Source organism: Coregonus clupeaformis, chromosome 31, assembly GCF_020615455.1.
Source record: "Coregonus clupeaformis isolate EN_2021a chromosome 31, ASM2061545v1, whole genome shotgun sequence".
In the NCBI taxonomy this organism is placed as follows: domain Eukaryota; kingdom Metazoa; phylum Chordata; class Actinopteri; order Salmoniformes; family Salmonidae; genus Coregonus; species Coregonus clupeaformis.
In genome coordinates, this window is record NC_059222.1 from 5,393,510 (window position 1) to 5,420,447 (window position 26,938).

The window sequence follows — 26,938 nt, forward strand, 5'->3', positions numbered from 1 at the left end:
CGGGCACGACTGTTTTGTCCTGCCAAACCAATGTCATTGAGTGAAATGAATGCATCAGTTGCCATCTGTCCCTGAAAACAAATGGGGAAAAAAAGATTTACTACATTTGTCATTAGCTGGCAAGCAAGTTCACCAGTTCAGGATTAAAAAACTGTTTGGGTCTTCACAATTGACACTGCTGATTTTACGATTATTTAATTTAGTTGTTCATCCCCAAACAGCTGATAACCAGGACAAGATCGCCTGCTAGCTAGCCATCGCTTCCGACGAGCTAACTTAGCTTGGCTAGCGGGCTGATAAACAGCAGTGACTCAAGATTTTAATTCATAATTCATATGAAATAAATCATTTGTTGAACATTTAAAAATAATTTGGTGAATAAATAAACGTACTACTTACATTTTACAAAGTTATTCCTTATTCCTCTGGAGCAATTTCTCCCAAGTGGGGACTTCAGTCCGCCATTAATTCAGAAGTTTTTTGGAATTTTCTCTGCATCACAAGGTGTCATGGGATAGCCGGTGAGGGGAACAAAAAAGTATGCTCCCATGCATGTTTTGTTTTCCAGACCTCACAAGTACACTTATAGAACTTCTGGTAAACTCAGTACATACTCAGTACATACTTGTCTTTTTGCGTTCTTATGTTTCGCACTTGAAAAATAACAGTTGACTTCCGTACTCGCTATATACTCAAAGTACACTACCAGTGATGGAGTGCTGCATCAGATGACCTGGCCTCCACAATCGCCCAACCCCAACCCAAGTGAGATGGTTTGGGATGAGTTGGACCGCAGAGTGAAGGAAAAGCAGCCAACAAGTGCTCAGCATATGTAGGAACTCAAGCCTGTTGGAAAAGCATTCCAGGTGAAGCTGGTTGAGAGAATGCCAAGAGTGTGCAAAGCTGTCATCAAGGCAAAGGGTGGCTACTTTGAAGAATCTAAAATCTGTTTAACACTTCTTTGGTTACTACATGATTCCATGTGTGTTATTTCATAGTTTTGATGTCTTCACTAATATTCTACAATGTAGAAAATAGTAAAAATAAAGAAAAACCTTTGAATGAGTAGGTGTGTCCAAATTTTTGACTGGTACTGTATATTTATATTTTAATACAGTAATATCGGTTTTCATTTGAAGCGTCTTGATATCCTTCGCTTGTTATGCAAAGAAATGGGCAGCTATGTATTTATTTGTAGTCACTGTCATATTAGTTCTGAAGTTCTCGGCGGTCACAGAAAGACAGATAAACATCTTGATATTGTGTTTAGTGGAGATCGGTGTTTAAAGTGACAAAAAAACAAAGCATCTAATGACGTACTTAGCTGTTCTACGAGTTGTCTGAGGCAGTCGATAAATAACATATTATATTCTTACTTACAATAAAATTGACTCCAATGACATTATTCACCATTCGTTTCCTATTGGGCAAAACAAAACGCAACCAAAACAAACTGCTTTTGGGAAACTGGGACCTGAACAGTTAGCTAACTAACTCATTGATCCTGCTTTCTGGAACCGCCCCCATTATAATGATAGTCCTTAGTTGATTCTGTGTGCATTGTGATTCACCAGCAGGACTATCAGGCTAAGTTTGAGGAGAAGCAGACCTACTCGTACTCCGGCACCATCACCAATCAGGAGATTGTGAGCATGTCACAAGCCCAAAAGACCATCAGTGATGTGAGTATCTTCCTTCTTTGTATAACAAACACAAGTCTGAAGAGAAGATATAAAATAAAAAAGGGATTCATTTTGTATTGAATTTCAAAAAGGAACATAGGGAAACATAACACATAAACACACATAACGAAACAGAAAAAACACATAACAAAACAGAATACTTTTGATCTACATTAAATTGTCTAAAATGGCCCCTGTGATTACTATAAACTTAGTACAACTGCATTTGCCCTGCTATTAAACAAACTAAACATTTAAAGATTTTGCCATACAAGGCAGGTACAGGTAGGTGCTAAATATAGATGAGTACAATATGTATTCTATCGTAAGTGTAGTACAAAAGGGGACATGAAGAAAGAGTGACACAATTTACCTCTGTGGCTTACACCTCCCATATTCTACATAGACTGGGGGCTCCCTGGCGTCCAACCAACATAAAAACAACCCCCAGACAAACCTACACATACCTTTATCATAGTTATATACACACACACCTCCACCTTGTCAAATTTGCCTATTTAAGGTGGTTCAAAATGACACAGAAAACACGTAGTTATGGCATAAGGAACGTTCCTACACTTGTTATTCAGTAGTGGTCTGACCATGTTTGTGTCATAAAGTGTGGGGACATACTGTCTCCTAGATTGACAGGTCAGGTACACTGAGGAATATGAGGAAAGGAAAGGAAAAGGCAGCTTACCTGCCATGATCACACCAGGATACCAGATTTCCAAGAAAGCAAATACCTTGGCCAGTAGCGTAAGTGAAACTGCCAACAGAGCTCCCTCTATAGGGGCAGAACAGTACTTTGGGCGCCAGGTAGTGTTACCGTAAAATAACCAGTTGATTTCAGCTCATGACATTAGCTGTGATTATTATTCATTTTATTATTTCAGTGTTATAGCATGTTATGAGGGGGCAAATAAGATGTTACCATTTTTGTTTTTGTTTCTCTGTTATTCAGGTGGAGTACAAAAAAGGACACGAGGAGAGAGTGTCAAAATATACCTCCGTAGCCAAAACCCCTGAAGTGCTTCTGGCCAAAAGCCAAGGACAGATCCACAGTGATGTAAGGCATTTATTACAAACCCTACACAATCTGATTATGCTTTCATCCAAATGCAATTATGTCACTTTTGGTGTGTCCATGACGTAGTATTTTCCCTCTCAGTATGTCTACACTGAAGAGTATGAACAGCAGAGGGGTAAAGGCAGTTTCCCTGCCCATCTCACTCCTGGCTACCAAGTTTCAAAGAAAGCCACAGAGATGGCCAGTGGTGTGAGTAGAGGAGACACACACACCCACACACAAACAACAGAAAGATGCTCACACAAACTGATGCATTCACATACAAATTCACATTGGCAAAGTAATACGCATACAGTACACTAATGTTGACACTGTGATCATATCTTAGGTGAAGTACCGTCAGATGTATGAGCAGGAGATGAAGGGAAAGGCCACCTCAGAGGCTGGGGCAGCAGAATTCGCTTTTGCCAAAGAAAATGCTGGGAACTTCAGCCAGGTGAAAACAACTGGGGCTTAGGACACAGAAAATAGTTTCTGGGGTCTAAAGATACTTGTCCTGTCCAGATAAAAACCTACCTCCTTGGCACTTATGTCGATCTGAAAAAACGTGATAGGTATAAGCAATTACGTAGTAACTCTACCTTGTCCTCTGATAGGGGAAGTTTTTGCCATATTGCTTACACCCAATCTTCGCAGATCAGCGTGTTAAGAGGAAGGACCAATGAGGAATTAGATTTTGTCTTGCCCTTGCTACTCCCCCTTACATGTTTTTTTCAGGGGGGGATTAATAAGGCCATACAATTATTATTAACAGATATAATTATTTTTCTATGTGAGGCGAGCGAGCAAATTCTATATATTTTTTAAGTAGACCCTCTTGTTAAAAATACTATAGCCACCTTAGTTCAACACCTAGCGACCTAATCAAGAGATGTTAGCCTCTTGGAGAGGATGTTCTGAGAGGAAGTTGTGTATCTGTTAACTGGAAGCTTAAGTACATCATTTTTTGCTATAATTATGCAATTTTTCAGTACAACTTTTAAAACATTCTTATGTATTATTTTCTTTTTGAGAAAAGTGAAGAGGGAGACCTGTTCAATATTTAATTACATTCGAAATGCCTAATTGATTATAGGGCTGCAAGTTAAATTCAATTGGTAGTGGTTTTATTGATAAATTAAACTACTGAAGTATCTTATCCCCAAAGAGCTCCCATTTGAGGACTGATGTCCTGTCATATATTCTAGAAGTACAGTTCTTGTACTGCTGATAGTTGTTTAACTTTTACAATGCCTCTCAGAAAGACAATAACCCACAACACTCTTTCAGATGTGTTCTTCAATTGGTATAAATTGGTCTGGCTCCAAACTTATGTGGAAAAGTCGTTTTTCAGTTGAAACAGACAACACAAATTGTCCTTACAATGAGTAGCCTGATATAATAATAATAATATGCCATTTAGCAGACGCTTTTATCCAAAGCGACTTACAGTCATGCGTGCATACATTTTTGTGTATGGGTGGTCCCGGGGATCGAATCCACTACCTTGGCGTTACAAGCGCCGTGCTCTACCAGCTGAGCTACAGAGGATATCTGATACATGTACAGTACCAGTCAAAAGTTTGGACATACCTACTCATTCAAGGGTTGTTCTTTATTTTTACTATTTTCTACATTGTAGAATAATAAACTAAACTATGAAATAACACATATGGAATCATGTAGTAACCAAAGAAGTGTTAAACAAATCAAAATATATTTCATATTTGAGATTCTTCAAATAGCCACCCTTTGCCTTGATGACAGCTTTTCACACTCTTGGCATTCTCTCAACCAGCTTCACCTGGAATGCTTTTCCAACAGTCTTGAAGGAGTTTTCCTTCTCTCTGCAGTCCAACTCATCCCAAACCATCCCAATTGGGTTGAGGCCGGGGGGATTGTGAAGACCAGGTCATCTGATGCAGCACTCCATCACTCTCCTTTTTGGTCAAATAGCCCTTACACAGCCTGAAAGTGTGTTGGGTCATTGTCCTGTTGAAAAACAAATGATACCACTTAGCCCAAACCAGATGGAATGGCGTATCGCTGCAGAATGCTGTGGTAGCCATTCTGTTTAAGTGTGCCTTCGATTCTAAATAAATCACAGAGAGTGTCACCAGCAAAGCACTCCCACACCATAACACCTCCTCCTCCATGCTTTATGGTGGGAAATACATATGCGGAGATCATCCGTTCACCCACACCGCGTCTCACAAAGACACGCCGGTTGGAACCAAAAATCTCAAATTTGGACTCCAGACCAAAGGACAAATTTCCACCGGTCCATTGCTCATGTTTCTTGGCCCAAGCAGGTCTCTTCTTCTTATTGGTGTCCTTTAGTAGTGGTTTCTTTTCAGCAATCCGACTCTGTGAAGCATTTATTTGGGCTGCAATTTCTGAGGCTGGTAACTCTAATGAACTTATCCTCTGCAGCAGAGGTAACTCTGGGTCTTCCATTCCTGTGGCGGTACTCATGAGAGCCAGTTTCATCATAGCGCTTGATGGTTTTTGCGACTGCACTTGAAGAAACTTTCAAAGTTCTTGAAATGTTCCGTATTTTTATATATGCCATTTAGCAGACGCTTTTATCCAAAGCGACTTACAGTCATGCGTGCATACATTTTTGTGTATGGGTGGTCCCGGGGATCGAACCCACTACCTTGGCGTTACAAGCGCCGTGCTCTACCAGCTGAGCTACAGAGGACCACATTGACTGACTGATTGACTGACCTTCATGTCTTAAAGTAATGATGGACTGTCATTTCTCTTTGCTTATTTGAGCTGGTCTTGCCATAATATGGACTTTTTACCAAATAGGGCTATCGTCTGTATACCCCCCCCTACCTTGTCACAACACAACTGATTGGCACAAATTAACTTTTAAGAAGGCACACCTGTTAATTGAAATGTATTCCAGGTGACTACCTCATGGAGCTGGTTGAGAGAATGCCAAGAGTGTGCAAAGCCGTCATCAAGGCAAAGGGTGGCTATTTGAAGAATCTCAAATATATTTGTATTTGTTTAACACTTTTTGGGTTACTACATGATTCCATATGTGTTATTTCATAGTTTTGATGTTTTCACTATTATTCTACAATGTAAGAAATAGTAAAAATAAATAAAAACCCTTGAATGAGTAGCTGTGTCCAAACTTTTGACTGGTAGTGTATATCTTCACAGAGATGGTTGTTGTACTATGTTTGAGATTCTTTAATGCCGTAGAGATGCCTAAATCTTTTAACTTCCAGTTGTTTTCACTTTCCAAACAATTTTTCCCCATATCTAATAATATTTTTTATTTAATCAATATTATTTGGATTGTAGTTGTCACTATTTGATATGATTTGATGTATGCTAAAGTAGGTGCAACCCATCGGCTCTGAAGTGGGTGAAACAGTGCCGTACCTGGATGATGCTGGTACCTAACTAGACAGAACGTTTTCTCGCCTGCAAAAATGATCGCTATTCACATAAGGCTTTGGAATTAGGATAGCGTATTGGTGTCTCTGTCAGACAATGACTTGAGTTTAGAAAACTAGGTGAGATTGACGGCAGTGTGTGCATGTATTCATACCCTTATATAATTTGCTGAATTGTTTGCACTGTACATATTGGATGTGCATTATGTGATAACTATAGGGCGTGCAGACTTTTCCAGCCCAACACAACAATACTCAATTCAACTAATCAAGGTCTTATGAATCAAATGTGTTTGTTAGCCCGGAACAAAAGTCTGCCATACTCTGTAGCCCTGATCCCATTGTCTCTGTAGTATTGACTGTGTGCTGATGTGTTTTCCTCCTTGCAGATTGCCTACACTGAAGATTACGAGCAGCAGAGAGGGAAGGGCAGTTTCCCAGCCATGATCACTCCTGCCTACCAGCTTGCCAAGAAAGCCCAGGCCCACGCCAGTGATGTGAGTAGTGTCCCTGCTGAACACGTATGCTCCTCCACTTTAGGGGTGTCGGCTGCACAGAGTTGTATTGTGAGTGAATTTATTGGGGTGAAAAGTTGTATTGTGGGTAAATTTATTGGGGTTTCACCCCAATAAATTCCCCCACAATACAACTTTGTGCAGCAGACACCCCTAAAGCAGAAGAGCATACGTTGGGGTATGCGGGTGAATTCATTTTCAGTAAGGAACCACAATTGACAGACTATGTCACTATGGATTGGCCAATATATTGAGGAATTTAGTAAAGAGAGAGGATAGTTTAAAGGGATCCCTCCTTCTCTTCTTGGAAGTAATCACTGATATGCCATGACTGGATCTGTGAAAACTACGTAGTGGAAGCTTTACTTCTACCTATCCAATCATGTTTCTTCAGTGGTTCTGTGTTTACTTCAATGAAGGGAGGAAGGAAAGATTCATTTCAAAAACATTTTCCAAATAGGTCCAGGGATTCTCAAAACACACAATAGGATCACATTCATCCATCACCTTGTCTGGCGTTGCCGGACGGAATTTCAGGTCATGGTCACAGGGATAAGTAGCGTTCCCCGTGACTCTCACCAAGAATCCTGTGCTGTCATGTTCCAAACTCTCCACAGACCAAATTAGACTGTGTGTGTGTGAGAGAGTGAGAGAGCATGCATGTATGTGTGTGTTTGTAGTTGTGTGTGCCTGTGTGTGTGTTGCCGATTGTGTACAGCATGTATGAAGATGCGCTCACAGACAAGCTATGCAATCTGACAGAGGGGAATGTGTGACCGAGGATTCTTTCGTTCCTTTTTAATCTTCCTCTGCTTCTCTTTCCCTTTTTAACCCCCCAGCTGAAATACAAGAAGGACCTGAATAAGATGAAGGGCTCATCCCACTTCCACAGCCTGACCAGTGAGGACAACCTGGCCCTGAAGAGCGCCCGCAAAATCAACAAGATTGTCAGCGAGGTGAGATAGACCTGAGACCTGGGACATGAGAAATGGGGGCAAAAATTGGGGGGGAAAGATGGGAAGGTTGTGGGTATATAAATGTAGAGCACACCACAAACAACACGGATAAAGAAAGAAACAGAAGAGGACAAAATCATAACAAAAGTCCACTTATTTGCATTGCCGTGTTCCACAGTCATTTACATAGTGTCCCAGAATCTTTCACATGTAAAAAAAAAATATATATTTGATGTCCGCTCGGCCCTATGGACTTAGCTTAACTCCATGGACAGGGAAAGGTTAGCGAATTCTATCTGTCTTTGAGCACGTTGACAAATGGAACACGTTAACTGGAGCATCTATTCTGAACCATTTCTCCTCTTACAAATCACCTCGATAAAGATTCTGCTGTTATTCAGCTGATGTTCTGTGGAGGTCAAAGGTCAGGAAAGTCTATGCAGGGGGCAGATTCATACAGAGTGACATCATCCATACACATCATCCTTAGAGGTGGAGCTTGGGGCGTCAGGATCGAGCTCAGAGACACATTCGGGGTTCCAGTTGGTCTATGTGTCTGTTTGACTGTAATGTAACACCTATTGTAATGTGTGCTCTGTTTTCTCCCTGGCAGGTTGAGTACAAGAAGGACCTTGAGAACACTAAAGGCCACAGCATCAACTACTGTGAGACGCCCCAGTACAAGAATGCATCCAAGGCCGCCAAGTTCAGCAGCGATGTGAGGAATGCATGAGCAACACGGCAGATGCATGTGCAAAGATGCTTTTCATATGGTGTTGCTATGCAAAGTATACTATACTAGTTTAAGCACTAGCTAAGCATTGCCCACGTGTCATAGTTTAAGATTTAAACACAAAAATAGATTGGTGAACTACAGAGTATGGGGAATGCATATGTAATAGATGCTAGAACGGTTTGTAAATGGAAAACATATAGCCATATACTATAAATAGCAGATGTGAGCAAGTTAGTGCTAGTAAACATTGTGGGGTTATGTCATCCTCCCTGAGACCTGAAGTAGTCGTCCTTGCCCAACCAAGACCAAGGTTTTGTTAGGGTTGTGGTAAGCACGCTAGCTTTGGGAGCACAACATGTCATTGTGGATGGTGGTTCGGCCGGAAAGACACGGAACTCATACAAGGTAAGTTGACTGAGAACACATTCTCATTTACAGCAACGAGCTGGGGAACATTTACAGAGGAGAGGAGGGAGGATGAATGAGCCTATAGGAAGCTGGGGATGATTAGGTGGCCATGATGGTATGAGGGTAGGGCTGTTGCGGTCATGACATTTTGTCAGCCGGTGATTGTCAAGCAAATAACTGCCGGTCTCACGGTAATTGACCGTTAATTAACATAAACACATTTAGCACCTACTAGCTTTCACACATAGCCTAAAAGCCACTGATGCAGACCTTTGGAACATCTACATTTAAAAAAGTATAATAAATCCATGTAATATAGCCTACACCATCACAATAAATCCATTATTTATTTTAGACAGGTCTAAAGGAACATGATATGAAGACAATGTAGTCTATTTCAGAAGAACAGAATAGCATACTCTGAATTGTCCTCATGTTAGGCCCTGATCTGGCTATGCCATATGGCTGTGGGCTACACTAGTTCATTGAGCAGTCAAGATTTGCTTAGAATTTCGTGGCATTATTTTATATTATTTTATAATATGAAGAATACAATTGAACATAGCTGAATAAAATAGAAAGAATATTTTCTCCAAACGATTTGAGGGAGTGCGCACATGCGGCTATTCTGTGTTGAGTGGTTAACAAAGAAACAGGCACTCCTATATGCTTAATGTTGAGTTATTTATGTAACTTTAGTTGTGATACAAATGTTGGGCTATATGTTTTGATTTTTAATACATTCTAAGGCTGCATGATGCGACTCTAATAATGATTTGAAAAAAGTTGCATGAAAGGCATGAGCTCTGCTTTGTTTTTTTGTGCAGGCTGTGCACACTTCATCAGTCTGTCATTCACAATTTGACAAGCACTTGATAATGCCTCGAATTTCCCGGCTGCATCCACTTTGTGTGGCAGTAATGCCCCCCGAAAAAATCCATGCCTTTTGCGGCAAGTGGCCGTTGTGCCCTTGGGCTGAATATAATAATTATAATTCCCTTCTCCCGGCTGCGTGCCGAAGCTCCTCTCACTCACATGGCTCTCCTTCACGTGATCGGGTCTTGCTCACAGGCTACAAGTAAAGACAGACACATCAGGGACCCAACTGCGCGCGTCCTTATCCAATTCCGAGGCGCATATTGAAGATATTGGAAGAACTGTCCACATTTACTTTTCGTCAGCCAACAAGATGATTAGGCCTAACGAACAGCAAAAGCACTAGCCTATGTCAATCTGCTATCCCCCATAGTACAAAAGTTGACCTATACTGTGCAAGAAATATAAAGTGCATTCGGAAAGTATTCAGACCCCTTGACTTTTTCCACATTTTGTTAAGTTACAGCCTTGTTCTAAAATTCATTAAATTGTTTTTTTCCCTCATCAATCTACACACAATACCCCATAATGACAAAGCAAAAACAGATTATTAGACATTTTTGCAAATGTATAAAAAAATTAAAACTGAAATATCACATTTACGTAAGTATTCAGACCCTTTACTCAGTACTTTGTTGAAGCAACTTTGGCAGTGATTACAGCTTCAAGTCTTCTTGGGTATGACGCTACAAGCTTTGCACACCTGTATTTGCGGAGTTTCTCCCATTCTTCTCTGCAGATCCTCTCAAGCTCTGTCAGGTTGGATGGGGAGCGTCGCTGCGCAGCTATTTTCTTTCCCGTGATGTTCGATCTGATTCAAGTCCGGGCTCTGGCTGGGCCACTCAAGGACATTCAGAGACTTGTCCCGAAGCCACTCCTGCGTTGTCTTGGCTGTGTGCTTAGGGTTGTTGTCCTGTTGGATGGTGAACCTTCGCCCCAGTCTGAGTTCCTGAGCGCTCTGGGGTAGGTTTTCATCAATGATCTCTCTGTACTCTGTGCTCCATTCATCTTTCCCTCGATCCTGACTAGTCTTCCTGTCCCTAACGCTGAAAAACATCCCCACAGCATGATGCTGCCACCACCATGCTTCACCGTAGGGATGGTGCCAGGTTTCCTCCAGAAGTGACGCCTGGCATTCAGGCCAAAGAGTTCAATCTTGGTTTCATCAGACCAGAGAATCTTGTTTCTCATGGTCTGAGAGTCTTTAGGTGCCTTTTGGCAAACTCCAAGCGAGATGTCATGTGCCATTTACTGAAAAGTGGCTTCCGTCTGGCCACTGTACCATAAAGGCCTGATTGGTGGAGTGCTGCAGAGATGGTTGTCCTTCTGGAAGGTTCTCCCATCTCCACAGAGGAACTCTGGAGCGCTGTCAGAGTGACCATCAGGTTCTTAGTCACCTCCCTGACCAAGGCCCTTCTCCCCCGATTGCTCAGCTTGGCCGGGCAGCCAGCTCTAGGAAGAGTCTTGGTGGTTCCAAACTTCTTCCATTTAAGAATGATGGAGGCCACTGTGTTCTTGGGGACCTTCAATGCTCAGAAATGTTTTGGTACCCTTCCCCAGATCTGTGCCTCGACACAATCCTGTCTCAGAGCTCTACGGACAATTCCTTCGACCTCATGGCTTGGTTTTTGCTCTGACATGCACTGTCAACTGTGGGACCTTGTATAGACAGGTGTGTGCGCCTTTCCAAATCATGTCCAATCAATTGAATTTACCACAGGTCAACTTCAGTCAAGTTGTATAAACTTCTCAAGGAGGATCAATGGAAACAGGATGCACCTGAGCTCAATTTTGAGTCTCATAGCAAAGGGTTTGAATACTTATGTAAATAATATATTTCTGTTTTTTTCTCTTTGTCATTATATGGGGTATTGTGTGTAGATTGAGGAAGTTTATTTGATCCATTTTAGAATAAGGCTGTAACGTAACAAAATGTGGAAAAAGTCAAGGTCTGATTGAGAGGGGGTCAAATACTTATTTCCCTCATTAAAATGCAAATCAATTTATAACATTTTTGACATGCGTTTTTCTGGATTTTTTTGTTGTTATTCTGTCTCTCACTGTTCAAATAAACCTACCATTAAAATTATAGACTGATCATGTATTTGTCTGTGGGCAAACGTACAAAATCAGCAGGGGATCAAATACTTTTTTCCCTCACTGTATAGCTAGATGGTATACATTTCAAGAATATACACTTACATTTCACATTTTAGTCATTTAGCAGACGCTCTTATCCAGAGCGACTTAAAGTTAGTGATTGCATACATTTTTCATACTGGCCCCCCGTGGGAAAGAACCCATAACCCTGGCATTGCAAGCGCCATGCTCTACCAACTGAGCTACAGGGGAATCCAGAATCAGTGCTGTGTGGTCCCAGTAAGCCAAATGACGTTGAAAATACATATTTTCCAGACGGTTCATTTTCGGTTCTGAATGAAAGTTGAAAATAAGTATTATCCGAATGTTGAAAATATGTGTTTTCTGGACATTGAAAATAGGTCATTGTTAGGTCATTGTTTCTATGGCTCAATTTTTTCCGTACATAAATTCACTTATCTACAGAAAGCAGGTAACACTTTACATTACATTGTCCCTATTATTATGTAACTACACTGTAGTAACACATAGCAGTTACATTGGTGTTACTATGTAATTACATGGTAACAAGCACTATCAGTTATTACAGAATTGTAACAAGGAATGTGTAATTACACATCAACTTGAAGGTTATTCCACATGTGTAATTACTGATGCTGCTGCACATTTTCTTGTTCCACTATGTAACTAATGTTTTGTAATTACACGTTTACACGTTTGAAAGTCACCTGTGAATTACCATGTTAACTCAAACCAAAATCTGACCTTGTTACATGTAACTACCAAGTGCCACTACTACCATCAAATCCACATGTAATATCAGTGTTGATAACTAGGTTAGCACCTGGTAACAACAATTGTAACAAGGTACACCCTTTCATTAACTACCAGACATTTTTAAAAATAAGTTTTCTATGTTATGACCTGGCTCAAAGGCTATACCGAATCAAGTGTAATGTAAGAACAATGTAGTTACGGGGCCTCCCGAGAGGCGCAGCAGTCTAAGGCACTGTATCCAGGGCTGAGGCACCATTACAGCCTCAGGTTCAATCCTAGGCTGTGTCACAGCTGGCCGTGACTGGGAGCCCCATGGGGCGGCGCACAATTGGCCCAGCGTCGTCCGGGTTTGGCTGGGGGATTTCCTTGGCTCATCGTGCTCTAGCGACTCCTTGTGGAGGATTGTGCACCTGCTACTCTTCCTGGGGTCCAAACACATTAAGGCACCTACATTACATATAAAACAAAAGATAAAACAGTACATTATATAAACATTTTACACCACTATACAGTGAGGGAAAAAAGTATTTGATCCCCTGCTGATTTAGTATGTTTGCCCACTAACAAAGAAATGATCAGTCTATAATTTTAATGTTAGGTTTATTTTAACAGTGAGAGACAGAATAACAACAAAAAAATCCAGAAAAAAGCATGTCAAAAATGTTATAAATTGATTTGCATTTAAAATGAGGGAAATAAGTATTTGACCCCCTCTCAATCAGAAAGATTTCTGGCTCCCAGGTGTCTTTTATACAGGTAACGAGCTGAGATTAGGAGCACACTCTTAAAGGGAGTGCTCCTAACCTCAGCTTGTTATCTGTATAAAAGACATCTGTCAACAGAAGCAATCAATCAGTCAGATTCCAAACTCTCCACCATGGCCAAGACCAAAGAGCTCTCCAAGGATGTCAGGGACAAGATTGTAAACCTACACAAGGCTGGAATGGGCTACAAGACCATCACCAAGGAGATTGGTGAGAAGGTGACAACAGTTGGTGCGATTATTCGCAAATGGAAGAAACACAAAATAACTGTCAATCTCCCTCGGCCTGGGGCTCCATGCAAGATCTCACCTCGTGGAGTTGCAATGATCATGAGAACGTTGAGGAATCAGCCCAGAACTACACGGGAGGATCTTGTCAATGATCTCAAGGCAGCTGGGACCATAGTCACCAAGAAAACAATTGGTAACACACTACGCCGTGAAGGACTGAAATCCTGCAGCGCCCGCAAGGTCCCCCTGCTCAAGAAAGCACATATACAGGCCCGTCTGAAGTTTGCCACTAAACATCTGAAGGATTCAGAGGAGAACTGGGTGAAAGTGTTGTGGTCAGATGAGACCAACATCAAGCTCTTTCAACTCAACTCGCCGTGTTTGGAGGAGGAGGAATGCTGCCTATGACCCCAAGAACACCATCCCCACCGTCAAACATGGAGGTGGAAACATGCTTTGGGGGTGTTTTTCTGCTAAGGGGACAGGACAACTTCACCGCATCAAAGGGACGATGGACGGGGCCATGTACCATCAAATCTTGGGTGAGAACCTCCTTCCCTCAGCCAGGGCATTGAAAATGGGTCGTGGATGGGTATTCCAGCATGACAATGACCCAAAATGCACGGCCAAGGCAACGAAGGAGTGGCTCAAGAAGAGGCACATTAAAGTCCTGGAGTGGCCTAGCCAGTCTCCAGACCTTTATCCCATAGAAAATCTGTGGAGGGAGCTGAAGGTTCGAGTTGCCAAACGTCAGCCTCGAAACCTTAATGACTTGGAGAAGATCTGCAAAGAGGAGTGGGACAAAATCCCTCCTGAGATGTGTGCAAACCTGGTGGCCAACTACAAGAAATGTCTGACCTCTGTGATTGCCAACAAGGGTTTTGCCACCAAGTACTAAGTCATGTTTTGCAGAGGGGTCAAATACTTATTTCCGTCATTAAAATGCAAATCAATTTATAACATTTTTGACATGCGTTTTTCAGGATTTTGTTGTTGTTATTCTGTCTCTCACTGTTCAAATAAGCCTACCATTAAACTTATAGACTGATCATGTCTTTGTCAGTGGGCAAATGTACAAAATCAGCGGGGGATCCAATTCTTTTTTCCCTCACTGTATATCTACAACACAATGTATAATGTACACTGCTCAAAAAAATTAAGGGAACACTTAAACAACACATCCTAGATCTGAATGAATGAAATAATCTTATGAAATACTTTTTTCTTTACATAGTTGAATGTGCTGACAACAAAATCACACAAAAATTATCAATGGAAATCAAATTATCAACCCATGGAGATCTGGATTTGGAGTCACCCTCAAAATTAAAGTGGAAAACCACACTACAGGCTGATCCAACTTTGATGTAATGTCCTTAAAACAAGTCAAAATGAGGCTCAGTAGTGTGTGTGTGGCCTCCACTTTCCTGTATGACCTCCCTACAACACCTGGGCATGCTACTGATGAGGTGGCGGATGGTCTCCTGAGGGATCTCCTCCCAGATCTGGACTAAAGCATCCGCCAACTCCTGGACAGTCTGTGGTGCAACGTGGCATTGGTGGATGGAGCGAGACATGATGTCCCAGATGTGCTCAATTGGATTCAGGTCTGGGGAACGGGCGGGCCAGTCCATAGTATCAATGCCTTCCTCTTGCAGGAACTGCTGACACACTCCAGCCACATGAGGTCTAGCATTGTCTTGCATAAGGAGGAACCCAGGGCCAACCGCACCAGCATATGGTCTCACAAGGGGTCTGAGGATTTCATCTCGGTACCGAATGGCAGTCAGGCTACCTCTGGCGAGCACATGGAGGGCTGTGCGGCCCCCCAAAGAAATGCCACCCCACACCATGACTGACCCACCACCAAACCGGTCATGCTGGAGGATGTTGCAGGCAACAGAACGTTCTCCACGGCGTCTCCAGACTCTGTCACGTCTGTCACATGTGCTCAGTGTGAACCTGCTTTCATCTGTGAAGAGCACAGTGGCGAATTTGCAAATATTGGTGTTCTCTGGCAAATGCCAAACGTCCTGCACGGTGTTGGGCTGTAAGCACAACCCCCACCTGTGGATGTCGGGCCCTCATACCACCCTCATGGAGTCTGTTTCTGACCATTTGAGCAGACACATGCACATTTGTGGCCTGCTGGAGGTCATTTTGCAGGGCTCTGGCAGTGCTCCTCCTGCTCCTCCTTGCACAAAGGCGGAGGTAGCGGTCCTGCTGCTGGGTTGTTGCCCTCCTACGGCCTCCTCCACATCTCCTGATGTACTGGCCTGTCTCCTGGTAGCGCCTCCATGCTCTGGACACTACGCTGACAGACACAGCAAACCTTCTTGCCACAACTCGCATTGATGTGCCATCCTGGATGAGCTGCACTACCTGAGCCACTTGTGTGGGTTGTAGACTCCGTCTCATGCTACCACTAGAGTGAAAGCACCGCCAGCATTCAAAAGTGACCAAAACATCAGCCAGGAAGCATAGGAACTGAGAAGTGGTCTGTGGTCACCACCTGCAGAACCACTTCTTTATTGGGGGTGTCTTGCTAATTGCCTATAATTTCCACCTGTTGTCTATTCCATTTGCACAACATCAAGTGACATTTATTGTCAATCAGTGTTGCTTCTTAAGTGGACAGTTTGATTTCACAGAAGTGTGATTGACTTGGAGTTACATTGTGTTGTTTAAGTGTTCCCTATATTTTTTTGAGCAGTGTATAATACCACCATACAACAATATTACAATGTACGTGTGTGTAGAGTGCGTGTGCTAGCGCTTGTGCGTATGCGTGTGTACAGTGGTTCTTCCTTTTAAAAGTAGCTTCATACTGCAGCACAGCTTGCTAGGCTCTGTCGTAGCCGGCCGCGACCGGGAGACCCATGGGGCGGCGCACAATTGGCTCAGCGTCGTCCAGGGTAGGGGAGGGAATGACCGGCAGGGATGTAGCTCAATTGGTAGAGCATGGCGTTTGCAATGCCAGGGTTGTGGGTTCGATTCCCATGGGGGGCCAGTATAAAAAAAATGATGTATGTACTCACTAACTGTAAGTCGCTCTGGATAAGAGCGTCTGCTAAATGACTAAAATGTAAATGTAAATGAATGGTATGGCACTGTTGGAATGCATGATGTCATAGTATTTTACTGTCAGCCATTGTTGCCATTAATGCTAGTTTGACCACCAGAGGGCATCTTTAAGAAGCCAAGTTATTGAAATGACAGGGAGCTGTAGACCTAAGAGTGCTGTTTACTGTAGCTGTTTTAGCGTAACTTACTTATTGGCATAAAGGCCTACTTCAATATACAGTATATCAATCAATCATTCATTCATTTGTGCATGTCATCACACAGCATACAAGTCATCCATGTCTTTAAATACAGTCAAGCATTTTAGTTATAAAACAAAATAATAAAGGGAGCCTTGAATAATTAAACAATGAAAAAACCGCAACATGTTGGCTAAAGTGATTGAATTCACGAATGCATTTGACAGTTTTTAATATTGGCTGTACTAGAGACTTTAAAACCTTTTTTTGTTAGAACAGACCACTACCGGTCAAAAGTTTTAGAACACCTACTCATTCAAGGGTTTTTCTTTATTTTTTACTATTTTCTACATTGTAGAATAATATTGAAGACATCAAAACTATGAAATAACACATACAGAATCATGTAGTAACCAAAAACGTGTTAAATAAAAAATAAATTATTTTATATTTGAGATTCTTCAAATAGCCACCCTTTGCCTTGATGACAGCTTTGCACACTCTTGGTATTTTCTCAACCAGCTTCACCTGGAATGCTTTTCCAACAGTCTTGAAGGAGTTCCTACATATGCTGAGCACTTGTTGGCTGCTTTTCCTACACTCTGCGGTCCGACTCATCCCAAACCATCTCAATTTGGTTGAGGTCGGGGGATTGTGGAGGCCAGGTCATCTGATGCAGCACTCCATCACTCTCCTTCTTGGTAAAATAGCCCTTACACAGCCTGGAGGTGTGTTGGGTCATTGTCCTGTTGAAAAACAAATGATAGTCCCACTAAGCCCAAACCAGATGGGATGGTGTATCGCTGCAGAATGCTGTGGTAGCCATGCTGGTTAATAAATCACAGACAGTGTCACCAGCAAAGCACCCCCACACCATAACATCTCCTCCTCCATGCTTTACGGTGGGAAATACACATGCGGAGATCATCCGTTCACCCACACCACGTCTCACAAAGACACAGCGGTTGGAACCAAAAATCTCAAATTTGGACTCTAGCCAGACTAAAGGACACATTTCCACCTGTCTAATGTCCATTGCTCATGTTTCTTGGCCCAAGCAAGTCTCTTCTTATTATTGGTGTCGTTTAGTTGTGGTTTCTTTGCAGCAATTCGACCATGAAGGCCTGATTCACACAGTCTCCACTGAACAGTTGATGTTGAGATGTGTCTGTTACTTGAACTCTGTGAATCATTTATTTGGGCTGCAATTTCTGAGGCTGGTAACTCTAATTAATGTATCCTCTGCAGCAGAGGTAACTCTGGGTGTTCCATTCCTGTGGTGGTCCTCATGAGAGCCAGTTTCATCATAGCGCTTGATGGTTTTTGCGACTGCACTTGAAGAAACTTTAAAAGTTCTTGAAATTTTCCGGATTGACTGACCTACATGTCTTAAAGTAATGATGGACTGTCGTTTCTCTTTACTTATTTGAGCTGTGTTAACACAACACAACTGATTGGCTCAAACGCATTAAGAAGGAAAGAAATTCCACAAATTAACTTTTAAGAAGGCACACCTGTTCACCTGTTAATTGACGTGCATTCCAGGTGACTACCTCATGAAGCTGGTTGAGAGAATGCCAAGAGTGTGCAAAGCTGTCATCAAGGCAAAGGGTGGCTATATGAAGAATCTCAAATCTCAAATATATTTTGATTTGTTTAACACTTATTTGGTTACTACATGATTCCATATGTTATTTAATAGTTTTGATGTCTTCACTATTATTCTACAATGTAGAAAATAGTAAAAATAAAGAAAAACCCTTGAATGAGTAGGTGTGTCCAAAATGTTTGACCGGTAGTGTATGTGGGATTGATTATAATTTGTTTGTAAATTACTATTGTATTTGTTGTGCTGTTTATACTTTTAGAAATTTAGCTTAATTAAATAGATTCATATTATGGTGTTTCTATTTCAAGAAAAACTAAAATGTATTTTACAGTACCCTCAGGGTTTCCGAAAATATGGCTCTGGACAACGTGACCGGTCGGGAGTAGGGCTAGGCTACTAAGTGACTGCTAGTGAAGAGCAAAATAATCCTAATATTTCCACACCCTAATTGTAGGCTAACCAATACCCAAACTGAGTTTCAGTTAAAAGAAAAAACTAATTTTATTTATCAAGACCAGTCCCCATGCTTGTCTCAAAGCAGCATGAAACGGTGCTGAAATAGTTGACCACACGCGGGTAGGCTATTGCTTAAAATCCTATTATAACAATTGGATGACATTGGGTGTTTCAGTAAGCAACAATTTGTTGCCTTCAATTGCATTAGCCTACTTTAATCCAATATTTCTGTCATTCAGTGATATTTATTCCCATAGTAATTCGTTATGGATCCATCCAGATGTGGTTAGAAAACAGTGCATGTGGTGGGCTATGCAAAGAGATGGGTGAAGTGACATGCCTCGCAAACAACCATTAATACATGTAAAGTCTCTAAACTCAGCAAGAGTCCATTGTCCTGCTGATAGCCCATCAGCGTTGTTGCGTACTTACAGGACAGTGCACTTTCACTCCATTCTCCACCTGACTCTCTACCAATGCCACCAGATTATTATTTATGTTGTTGTTATCTATTCGGTAAACATTCCACAAGTAAATGTAATAAATGAAACACCTACATTAAATAACTCAGGTCTTGGTACTTATTTATTTTGATCCAAAGCCATGAATGAGTGTGTCAAATAAGTAAAGTAGCTCAGGTCTTGAAAATATGGGCAACCTTTTTCCCCTCTCTATCCTCGCTGGACTCTTTCATTCAGATTCTTCTTCACATCAGCAAAGGACTCCGTGTTTCAGAAACTCACTTTATAAAGAGCGGCTATCACTCTTTCACACTGTGGTAAATAAAGCCAGTTTGTTATTTAGAATGATTTATTTCTGTTTTTAGAGGGAGAGAAACCAAAAGGCCACCGTGCCTATTTTTTGTGTGTAATTGCGCCAAGTTCTCTCAAAACTCTGGGACCACCTTCCAGCTATTTTTTTTTTTTGCCTGATGCAGGACTCTAGTGCCAGAGAAGAGAGACTCTCGGACTGAAACATTCACACCTCCGTTAATTTACAAAAAGATAGTCAATTTGTGCCACAGTTCAGACTACTGATAGATCAGCGTTCTAACTCCCCCTTGTGATAGTGTGGTGCAATGACAGAATGATGCAATTTCCACAATCTGTCACCATCTACCACAAATGGTCGCAGCATAAGCTCTAAACTTTTAATTGAGGAACCACTGTACATGTTGGTGTTTTATTCCTTTTCCTCATTTTCTAATTTAACTGTAAGATGTAAATATTGTGCCTGGAGGCCTGGAGGCTGTTGCCATAGTGATAACCAAAACATACCTAATGAGGAGCAACAAGACGCTGCACTTGACACATTTATGAAATTGCTTATCCCAGTTACTAATAAGCATTCACCCATTAAGAAAATTACTGTAAAAACGGTTAAATCCCTGTGGATTGATGAGGAATTGAAAAATGGTATGGTTGAGAGGGATGAGGCAAAAGGAATGGAAAATAAGTCTGGCTGCACAACTGATTGGTAAATGTACTGCAAATTGAGAAATCATGTGACTAAACTGAATAAAAATAAGAAGAAACTACACTATGAAAAAAGATAAAGGACAAAGAATAATAGTAAAAACCTTTGGAGACCTTAAATGAAATGTATGGGCAAAAAGGCAAACTCAGCTCTATCATTCATTCATAAAACCCACTGATATTGCCAACTACTTTAATGATTTTTTCATTGGCAAGATTAGCAAATTTAGACATGCCAGCAACAAATGCTGACACTACACATCCAAGTATATCTGACCAAATTACGAAAGACAAGCATTGTAATTTGGAATTCCGTAAAGTAAGTGTGGAAGAGGTGAAAAAATGATTGTTGTCTAGCCACAATGACAAGCCTGACAACTTGGATGGAAAATTACTGAGGATAATAGCGGATGATATTGCCACTCCTATTTGCCATATCTTCAATTTAAGCCCCCCTGGGAATCGAACTCACAACCCTGGCATTGCAAGTGCCATGTTCTACCAACCGAGTCACATGGGATTATTTAAAATGACCAGTAGTTAATGACAGGGTGTGCCTGTTACAATTATTGTTAGCTACTAGGTTCTAGCCTATTTATTAACCCTGGTATTACATGTGGATTCGATGGTAGTGGCACCTTGTAGTTACATGTAACAAGGTCAGAGTTTGGTTAGACTTATTAACATGGTAATTCACAGGTGACTTTCAAACGTGTAATTACATAGTGGAACAAGAACATTTGTAATAACATCAGTAATTAGACATGTGGAATAAATTTCAGCATGTTAAATGTGCAACCAGAGGAAAAAAAACTCTAGACCACCTTTACTCCACACACAGAGATGCGTACAAAGCTCTCCCTCGCCCTCCATTTGGCAAATCTGACCATAACTCTATCCTCCTGATTCCTGCTCATAAGCAAAAACTAAAGCAGGAAGCACCAGTGACTCGGTTAATAAGGAAGTGGTCAGATGACGCAGATGCTAAGCTACAGGACTGTTTTGCTAGCACAGACTGGAATATGTTCCGGGATTCTTCCGATAGCATTGAGGAGTACACCACATCAGTCACTGGCTTCATCAATAAGTGCATCGATGACGTCGTCCCCACAGTGACCGTACGTACATACCCCAACCAGAAGCCATGGATTACAGGCAACATCCGCACTGAGCTATAGGGTAGAGCTGCCGCTTTCAAGGAGCGGGACTCTAACCTAGACGCTTATAAGAAATCCCGCTATGCCCTCCGACGAACCATCAAACAGGCAAAGAGTCAATACAGGACTAAGATTGAATCGTACTACACCGGCTCTGACGCTCGTCGGATGTGGCAGGGCTTGAAAACTATTACAGACTACAAAGGGAAGCACAGCCGCGAGCTGTCCAGTGACACAAGCCTAGCAGACAAGCTAAATCACTTCTATGCTCGCTTCGAGATAAGCAACACTGAAGCATGCATGAGAGCATCAGCTGTTCCGGATGACTATGTGATCTCAGTCTCCGTAGCCGATGTGAGTAATACTTTTAAGCAGGTCAACATTCACAAGGCCGCAGGGCCAGACGGATTACCAGGACGTGTACTCCGAGCATGCGCTGACCAACTGGCAAGTGTCTTCACTGACATTTTCAACATGTCCCTGACTGAGTCTGTAATACCAACATGTTTCAAGCAGACCACCATAGTCCCTGTGCCCAAGAACACTAAGATAACCTGCCTAAATGACTACCGACCCGTAGCACTGACGTCTGTAGCCATGAAGTTCTTTGAAAGGCTGGTCATGGCTCACATCAACACCATTATCCCAGTAACCCTAGACCCACTCCAATTTGCATACCACCCCAACAGATCCACAGATGATGCAATCTCTATTGCACTCCACACTGCCCTTTCCCACCTGGACAACAGGAACACCTATGTGAGAATGCTATTCATTAACTACAGCTCAGCGTTCAACACCATAGTGCCCTCAAAGCTCATCACTAAGCTAAGGACCCTGGGACTAAACACCTCCCTCTGCAACTGGATCCTGGACTTCCTGACGGGCTGCCCCCAGGTGGTAAGGGTAGGTAACAACGTATCTGCCACGCTGATCCTCAACACGGGGCCCCTCAGGGGTGCATGCTCAGTCCCCTCCTGTACTCCCTGTTCACCCATGACTGCATGGCCAGGCACGATTCCCAACACCATCATTAAGTTTGCCGACGACACAACAGTGGTAGGCCTGATCACTGACAACGAGGGAGGAGGTCAGAGACCTGGCCGTGTGGTGCCAGGATAATAACCTCTCCCTCAACGTGATCAAGACAAAGGAGATGATTGTGGACTACAGGAAAAAAAAAGAGGACTGAGCACGCCCCCATTCTCATCGACGGGGCTGTAGTGGAACAGGTTGAGAGCTTCAAGTTCCTTGGTGTCCACATCACCAACAAACTATCATGGTCCAAACACACCAAAACAGTCATGAAGAGGGCACGACAAATCCTATTCCCTCTCAAGAGACTGAAAAGATTTGGCATGGGTCCTCAGATCCTCAATAAATTCTACAGCTGCACCATCAAGAGCATCCTGACTAGTTGCATCACCGCCTGGTATGGCAACTGCTCGGCCTCCGGCCGCAAGGCACTACAGAGGGTAGTGTGTACGGCCCAGTACATCACTGGGGCCAAGCTTCCTGCCATCCAGGAGCTCTATACCAGGTGGTGTCAGAGGAAGGCCCTAAAAATTGTCGAAGACTCCAGCCACCCTAGTCATAGACTGTTCTCTCTGCTACCGCACGGCAAGCGGTACCGGAGCGCCAAGTCTAGGTCCAAAAGGCTTCTTAACAGCATCTACCCCCAAGCCATAACACTCCTGAACAGCTAATCATGGCTACCCAGACTATTTGCGTTGCCCCCCCCCACCTCACCCCAACCCCCTCTTTTACGCTGCTGCTACTCTGTTTATTATTTATGCATAGTCACTTTGACTCTACCCACATGTACATATTTCCTGAATTACCTCGACTAACCGGTGTCCCCGCACATTGACTCTGTACCGGTACCCCCTATATATTGCCTCCCTACTGTTATTTTATTTTACTGCTGCTCTTTAATTATTTGCTATTTTGTATTTTTAACTTATCTGTTTTTTACTTAACTTTTTTTTTTTTTTCTTAAAAAACTGCATTGTTGGTTAAGGGCTTGTAATTAAGCATTTCACTGTAAGGTCTACACCTGTTGTATTCGGCGCATGTGGCAAAAAAAAATACATATTCCCTTTTCCAATTGTGAGCATTACAACCTTATTACCATGTAATTACATAGTAACACCTATGTTGTTACTACAGTTATTACTGTGTTGTTACATAGTAATAGGGGGTTGTAGAATGCATTATATCACATTCCCCCAAAATTATTCCAATTAAATAGGAATATATAAATTATTGATCCCACCTGCCACATGCACTTATGTAAGCTTTTACATAAGCTTTAGAGCTGGCAGTGATCATGTTCAAAGTTTTCTGACCGACAAAAAAACATACAACAGAACACTTCACCTATAATAACATTCTCAGTAACGGTTGTTTATCTACCTTAATTTAATGCACTGACTAAGTTGCTCTGGATAAGAGCGTCTGCTAAATGACCAACATTTTTATGCAAAAACTACCACTTGCAAAGCACACTGGGTATTATTCTAATGAGCTCCGCAGCCAAACAAGACCAAATTTGGTCAGTACGGACCGGACCAAATCTGAACCAATCATAGACGTCTACGTTTCACATGTTTGGACAGCACCGTGCAGTATATCACAGTACAGTAAGTAGAGCACAGAGTAGTACAGTAAAGTTTAGTTCAGTAGAGTAGAGCACAGTGCAGTAGAGTACAGTACAATATATTACACTGTACTTTACTGTGTTGTACTGTACTCTACTGAACTATACCGTACTTGTCTTTACTATATTGATCTAGTGTGCTCTACTTACTGTACTGTGCTATCCAAATTTGTGAAACATAGACGTCTATGGTTGGAACAAATCAAGCTGGACCGGACCAAATCTGAACCAATTATAGATGTCTATGTTTGGGCCACACTTAGGCTGGTCCGGATCGGACTTCTGTGGACGTTGAATTCAAGGCCGGTAAGGACCGGACCAAAAATCAACATCCGTGGGTATTGAAATCAAGTCCGGACCGGACCAAAAATAAATAAATAAAAAGACTCCGGTCCGGACAACAACAAAAAAGACGTCCATGGACGTCGCCCGGTTCTCAGTGGGGTCAAAGAGTGACATTTTATGTTTTCCTGCAGAACAAGTACAAGGAGAAGTATACCAACCACATGAAAGGGCACTATGAAGGCTCTGGGATGGACAAGAATACCGTGCACGCTATGGAAGTCAGAAAGCTGGCAAGCAATGTAAGACTTCCTTTGTTTTTACTCTGAACTAATGTACTACATGACCTAAAGTATGAACATCTCATTCCAAAATCATGGGCATTAATATGAAGTTGGTCCACCCTTTACTACTATAACAGCCTCCACTCTTCTGGGAAGGCTTTTCACTGGATGTTGGACCATTACTTACTTCCATTCAGCCACAAGAGCATTAGTGAGGTCGGGCACTGATGTTGGGCGATTAGGCTCGCAGTCGGCGTTGCAATTCATCCCAAAGGTGTTCGATGGGGTTGAGGTCAGGGCTCTGTGTAGGCCAGTCAAGTTCTTCCACACCGATCTCGACAAACCATTTCTGTACGGACCTCACTTTGTGCATGGGGGCATTGTCATGCTGAAACAGGAAAGGGCTGTTGCCACAAAGTTGGAAGCACAGAATCGTCTAGAATGTCATTGTGTGCTGTAGCGTTAACATTTCCCTTCACTGGAACTAAGGGGCCTAGCCCGAATCATGAAAAACAGCCCCAGACCATTATTCATCCTCCACCAAACTTTACAGTTGGCGCTATACATTCTGGCAGGTAGCTTTCTCCTGACATCCGCCAAACCCAGATTCGTCCGTCGGACTGCCAGATGGTGAAGCGTGATTCATCACTCCAGAGAACGCGTTTCCAATGCTCCAGAGTCCATTGGCTGCGAGCTTTACACCACTGCAGCCGACGCTTGGCATTGTGCATGGTGATCTTAGGCTTGTGTGCGGCTGCTTGGCCATGGAAACCCATTTCATGAAGCTCCCGACGAACAGTTATTGTACTGAGATTTCTTCCAGAGGCAGTTTGGAACTCGCTAGTGAGTTTTGTATCCGAGGACAGACGATTTTTACGCGCTACGCGCTTCAGCACTCGCCGGTACCGTTTTGTGAGCTGGTGTGGCCTACCACTTTGTGGCAGAGCCGTTGTTGCTCCTAGATGTTTCCACTTCACAATAACATCACTTACAGTTGACCTGGGCCTATCAAATAAATGATAGAAGTACACCAGAATACAAAAATAGCTTTATTTAGAAAAATAGGATTCTGTTGTTGAGCAATACTAAGGTTTCTTGTACAAGTATACACTGTTTCTTTAAGACCAACTCTACCACAATTGCAACTGTATTAAGTCATAGATTAGGTTAGAATATAAATTGTTAGGATGCACTGCACACTTCTAATTAGAAATACACCCAATAGTAATTTGAAAACTGTCACCAATTATACATGCGTGTTTACTCAATAAGTCTCACGTTTAGGTTATCAAAAAGCAAGCAAGTATCAAAATGCAAGCAAGTTAGTTAAGGTTCACTCAATAAGTTCTACAATTATCCTGGCACTGCAATGCAACACTGTGGGAAGTGGCTCTAATACTTCGTTTAGGATCGTCGTTCCACGAATAGAGTGCCTTCTATGTCTCTCAGGAATTATGCTTGTACATTTTCATAAAACAGTTGGATCACATACATCCTTTCCACATAACCATGTAAAAAATTCCAATAGCAGTTTTTTATTTATAAAATTATTTGTTTTCTCTGAAAACCCCCCTTTTGGAATGTCCCATATTTATAATATTTTTTCTTAATTTAACCTCGAGCTAGGAAAGCATGTTTGTTATGAAGTTGAACATGTGATCTTTATAACAGAATGTTAAAATTGCGTGAAATATAGTTATGTTTTTACAAAATTACACTACCAGAAAGACACTCTAATCGTGGAATGGATAAGCAATTACAATTAGTGAATCCTTAGATTCACATCAGTTTCACCAAGAACCACCCAGAGCGGTCTGCTTCAGCTTCACCATGATGTTCAACCTCATTGAAACAAAGCAGGCACATGGATATGACCCAAGGTAAAGGAGTCTCTCCAAGTGCCTGATTTTAGAATTCACTTTATATAGGGAAGTCAGGAAATTAGTCAGGACCTTTTAAGGTCCTGCCTGATACATAAAGGTTGACCATCTAAGGCCCTACCTCTTATACATGCATACAAATTCACGTGGGTGGCCCCAGTGCGAATAGAACCTATGATCCTGAAGTTGCAAGTGCCATACTCTAAGCCTCAGAGGACTGAGCCACACAGGATCTTTCTTTAATTTCTCTTTTTCATGGTGTAGTTTATTTTATTGGTAAATGTGGCACATATAATGTATTATTCCATCAGCCATCAGTACTCAGCTCTCTGTGTTCTGTC

At 42.1% G+C, this 26,938-nt stretch overlaps 1 protein-coding gene across 3 annotated transcripts in view; it reads left to right on the top strand.

Moving 5' to 3' along the window:
- LOC121547150 (nebulin-related anchoring protein) overlaps window positions 1-26,938 on the top strand; it is a 156,931-nt gene that overhangs the window by 22,676 nt on the left and 107,317 nt on the right. For 2 of the 3 annotated variants that reach the window (XM_041858267.2, XM_041858268.2), the window contains 8 exons: window positions 1,575-1,682; window positions 2,647-2,751; window positions 2,854-2,961; window positions 3,101-3,208; window positions 6,560-6,667; window positions 7,525-7,641; window positions 8,255-8,359; window positions 24,628-24,735. In XM_041858267.2, the coding sequence (XP_041714201.1) occupies window positions 1,575-1,682; window positions 2,647-2,751; window positions 2,854-2,961; window positions 3,101-3,208; window positions 6,560-6,667; window positions 7,525-7,641; window positions 8,255-8,359; window positions 24,628-24,735 (867 nt within the window). The remainder of the gene's footprint in view (window positions 1-1,574; window positions 1,683-2,646; window positions 2,752-2,853; window positions 2,962-3,100; window positions 3,209-6,559; window positions 6,668-7,524; window positions 7,642-8,254; window positions 8,360-24,627; window positions 24,736-26,938) is intronic. The other variant, XM_041858269.2, reaches the window with a different exon arrangement.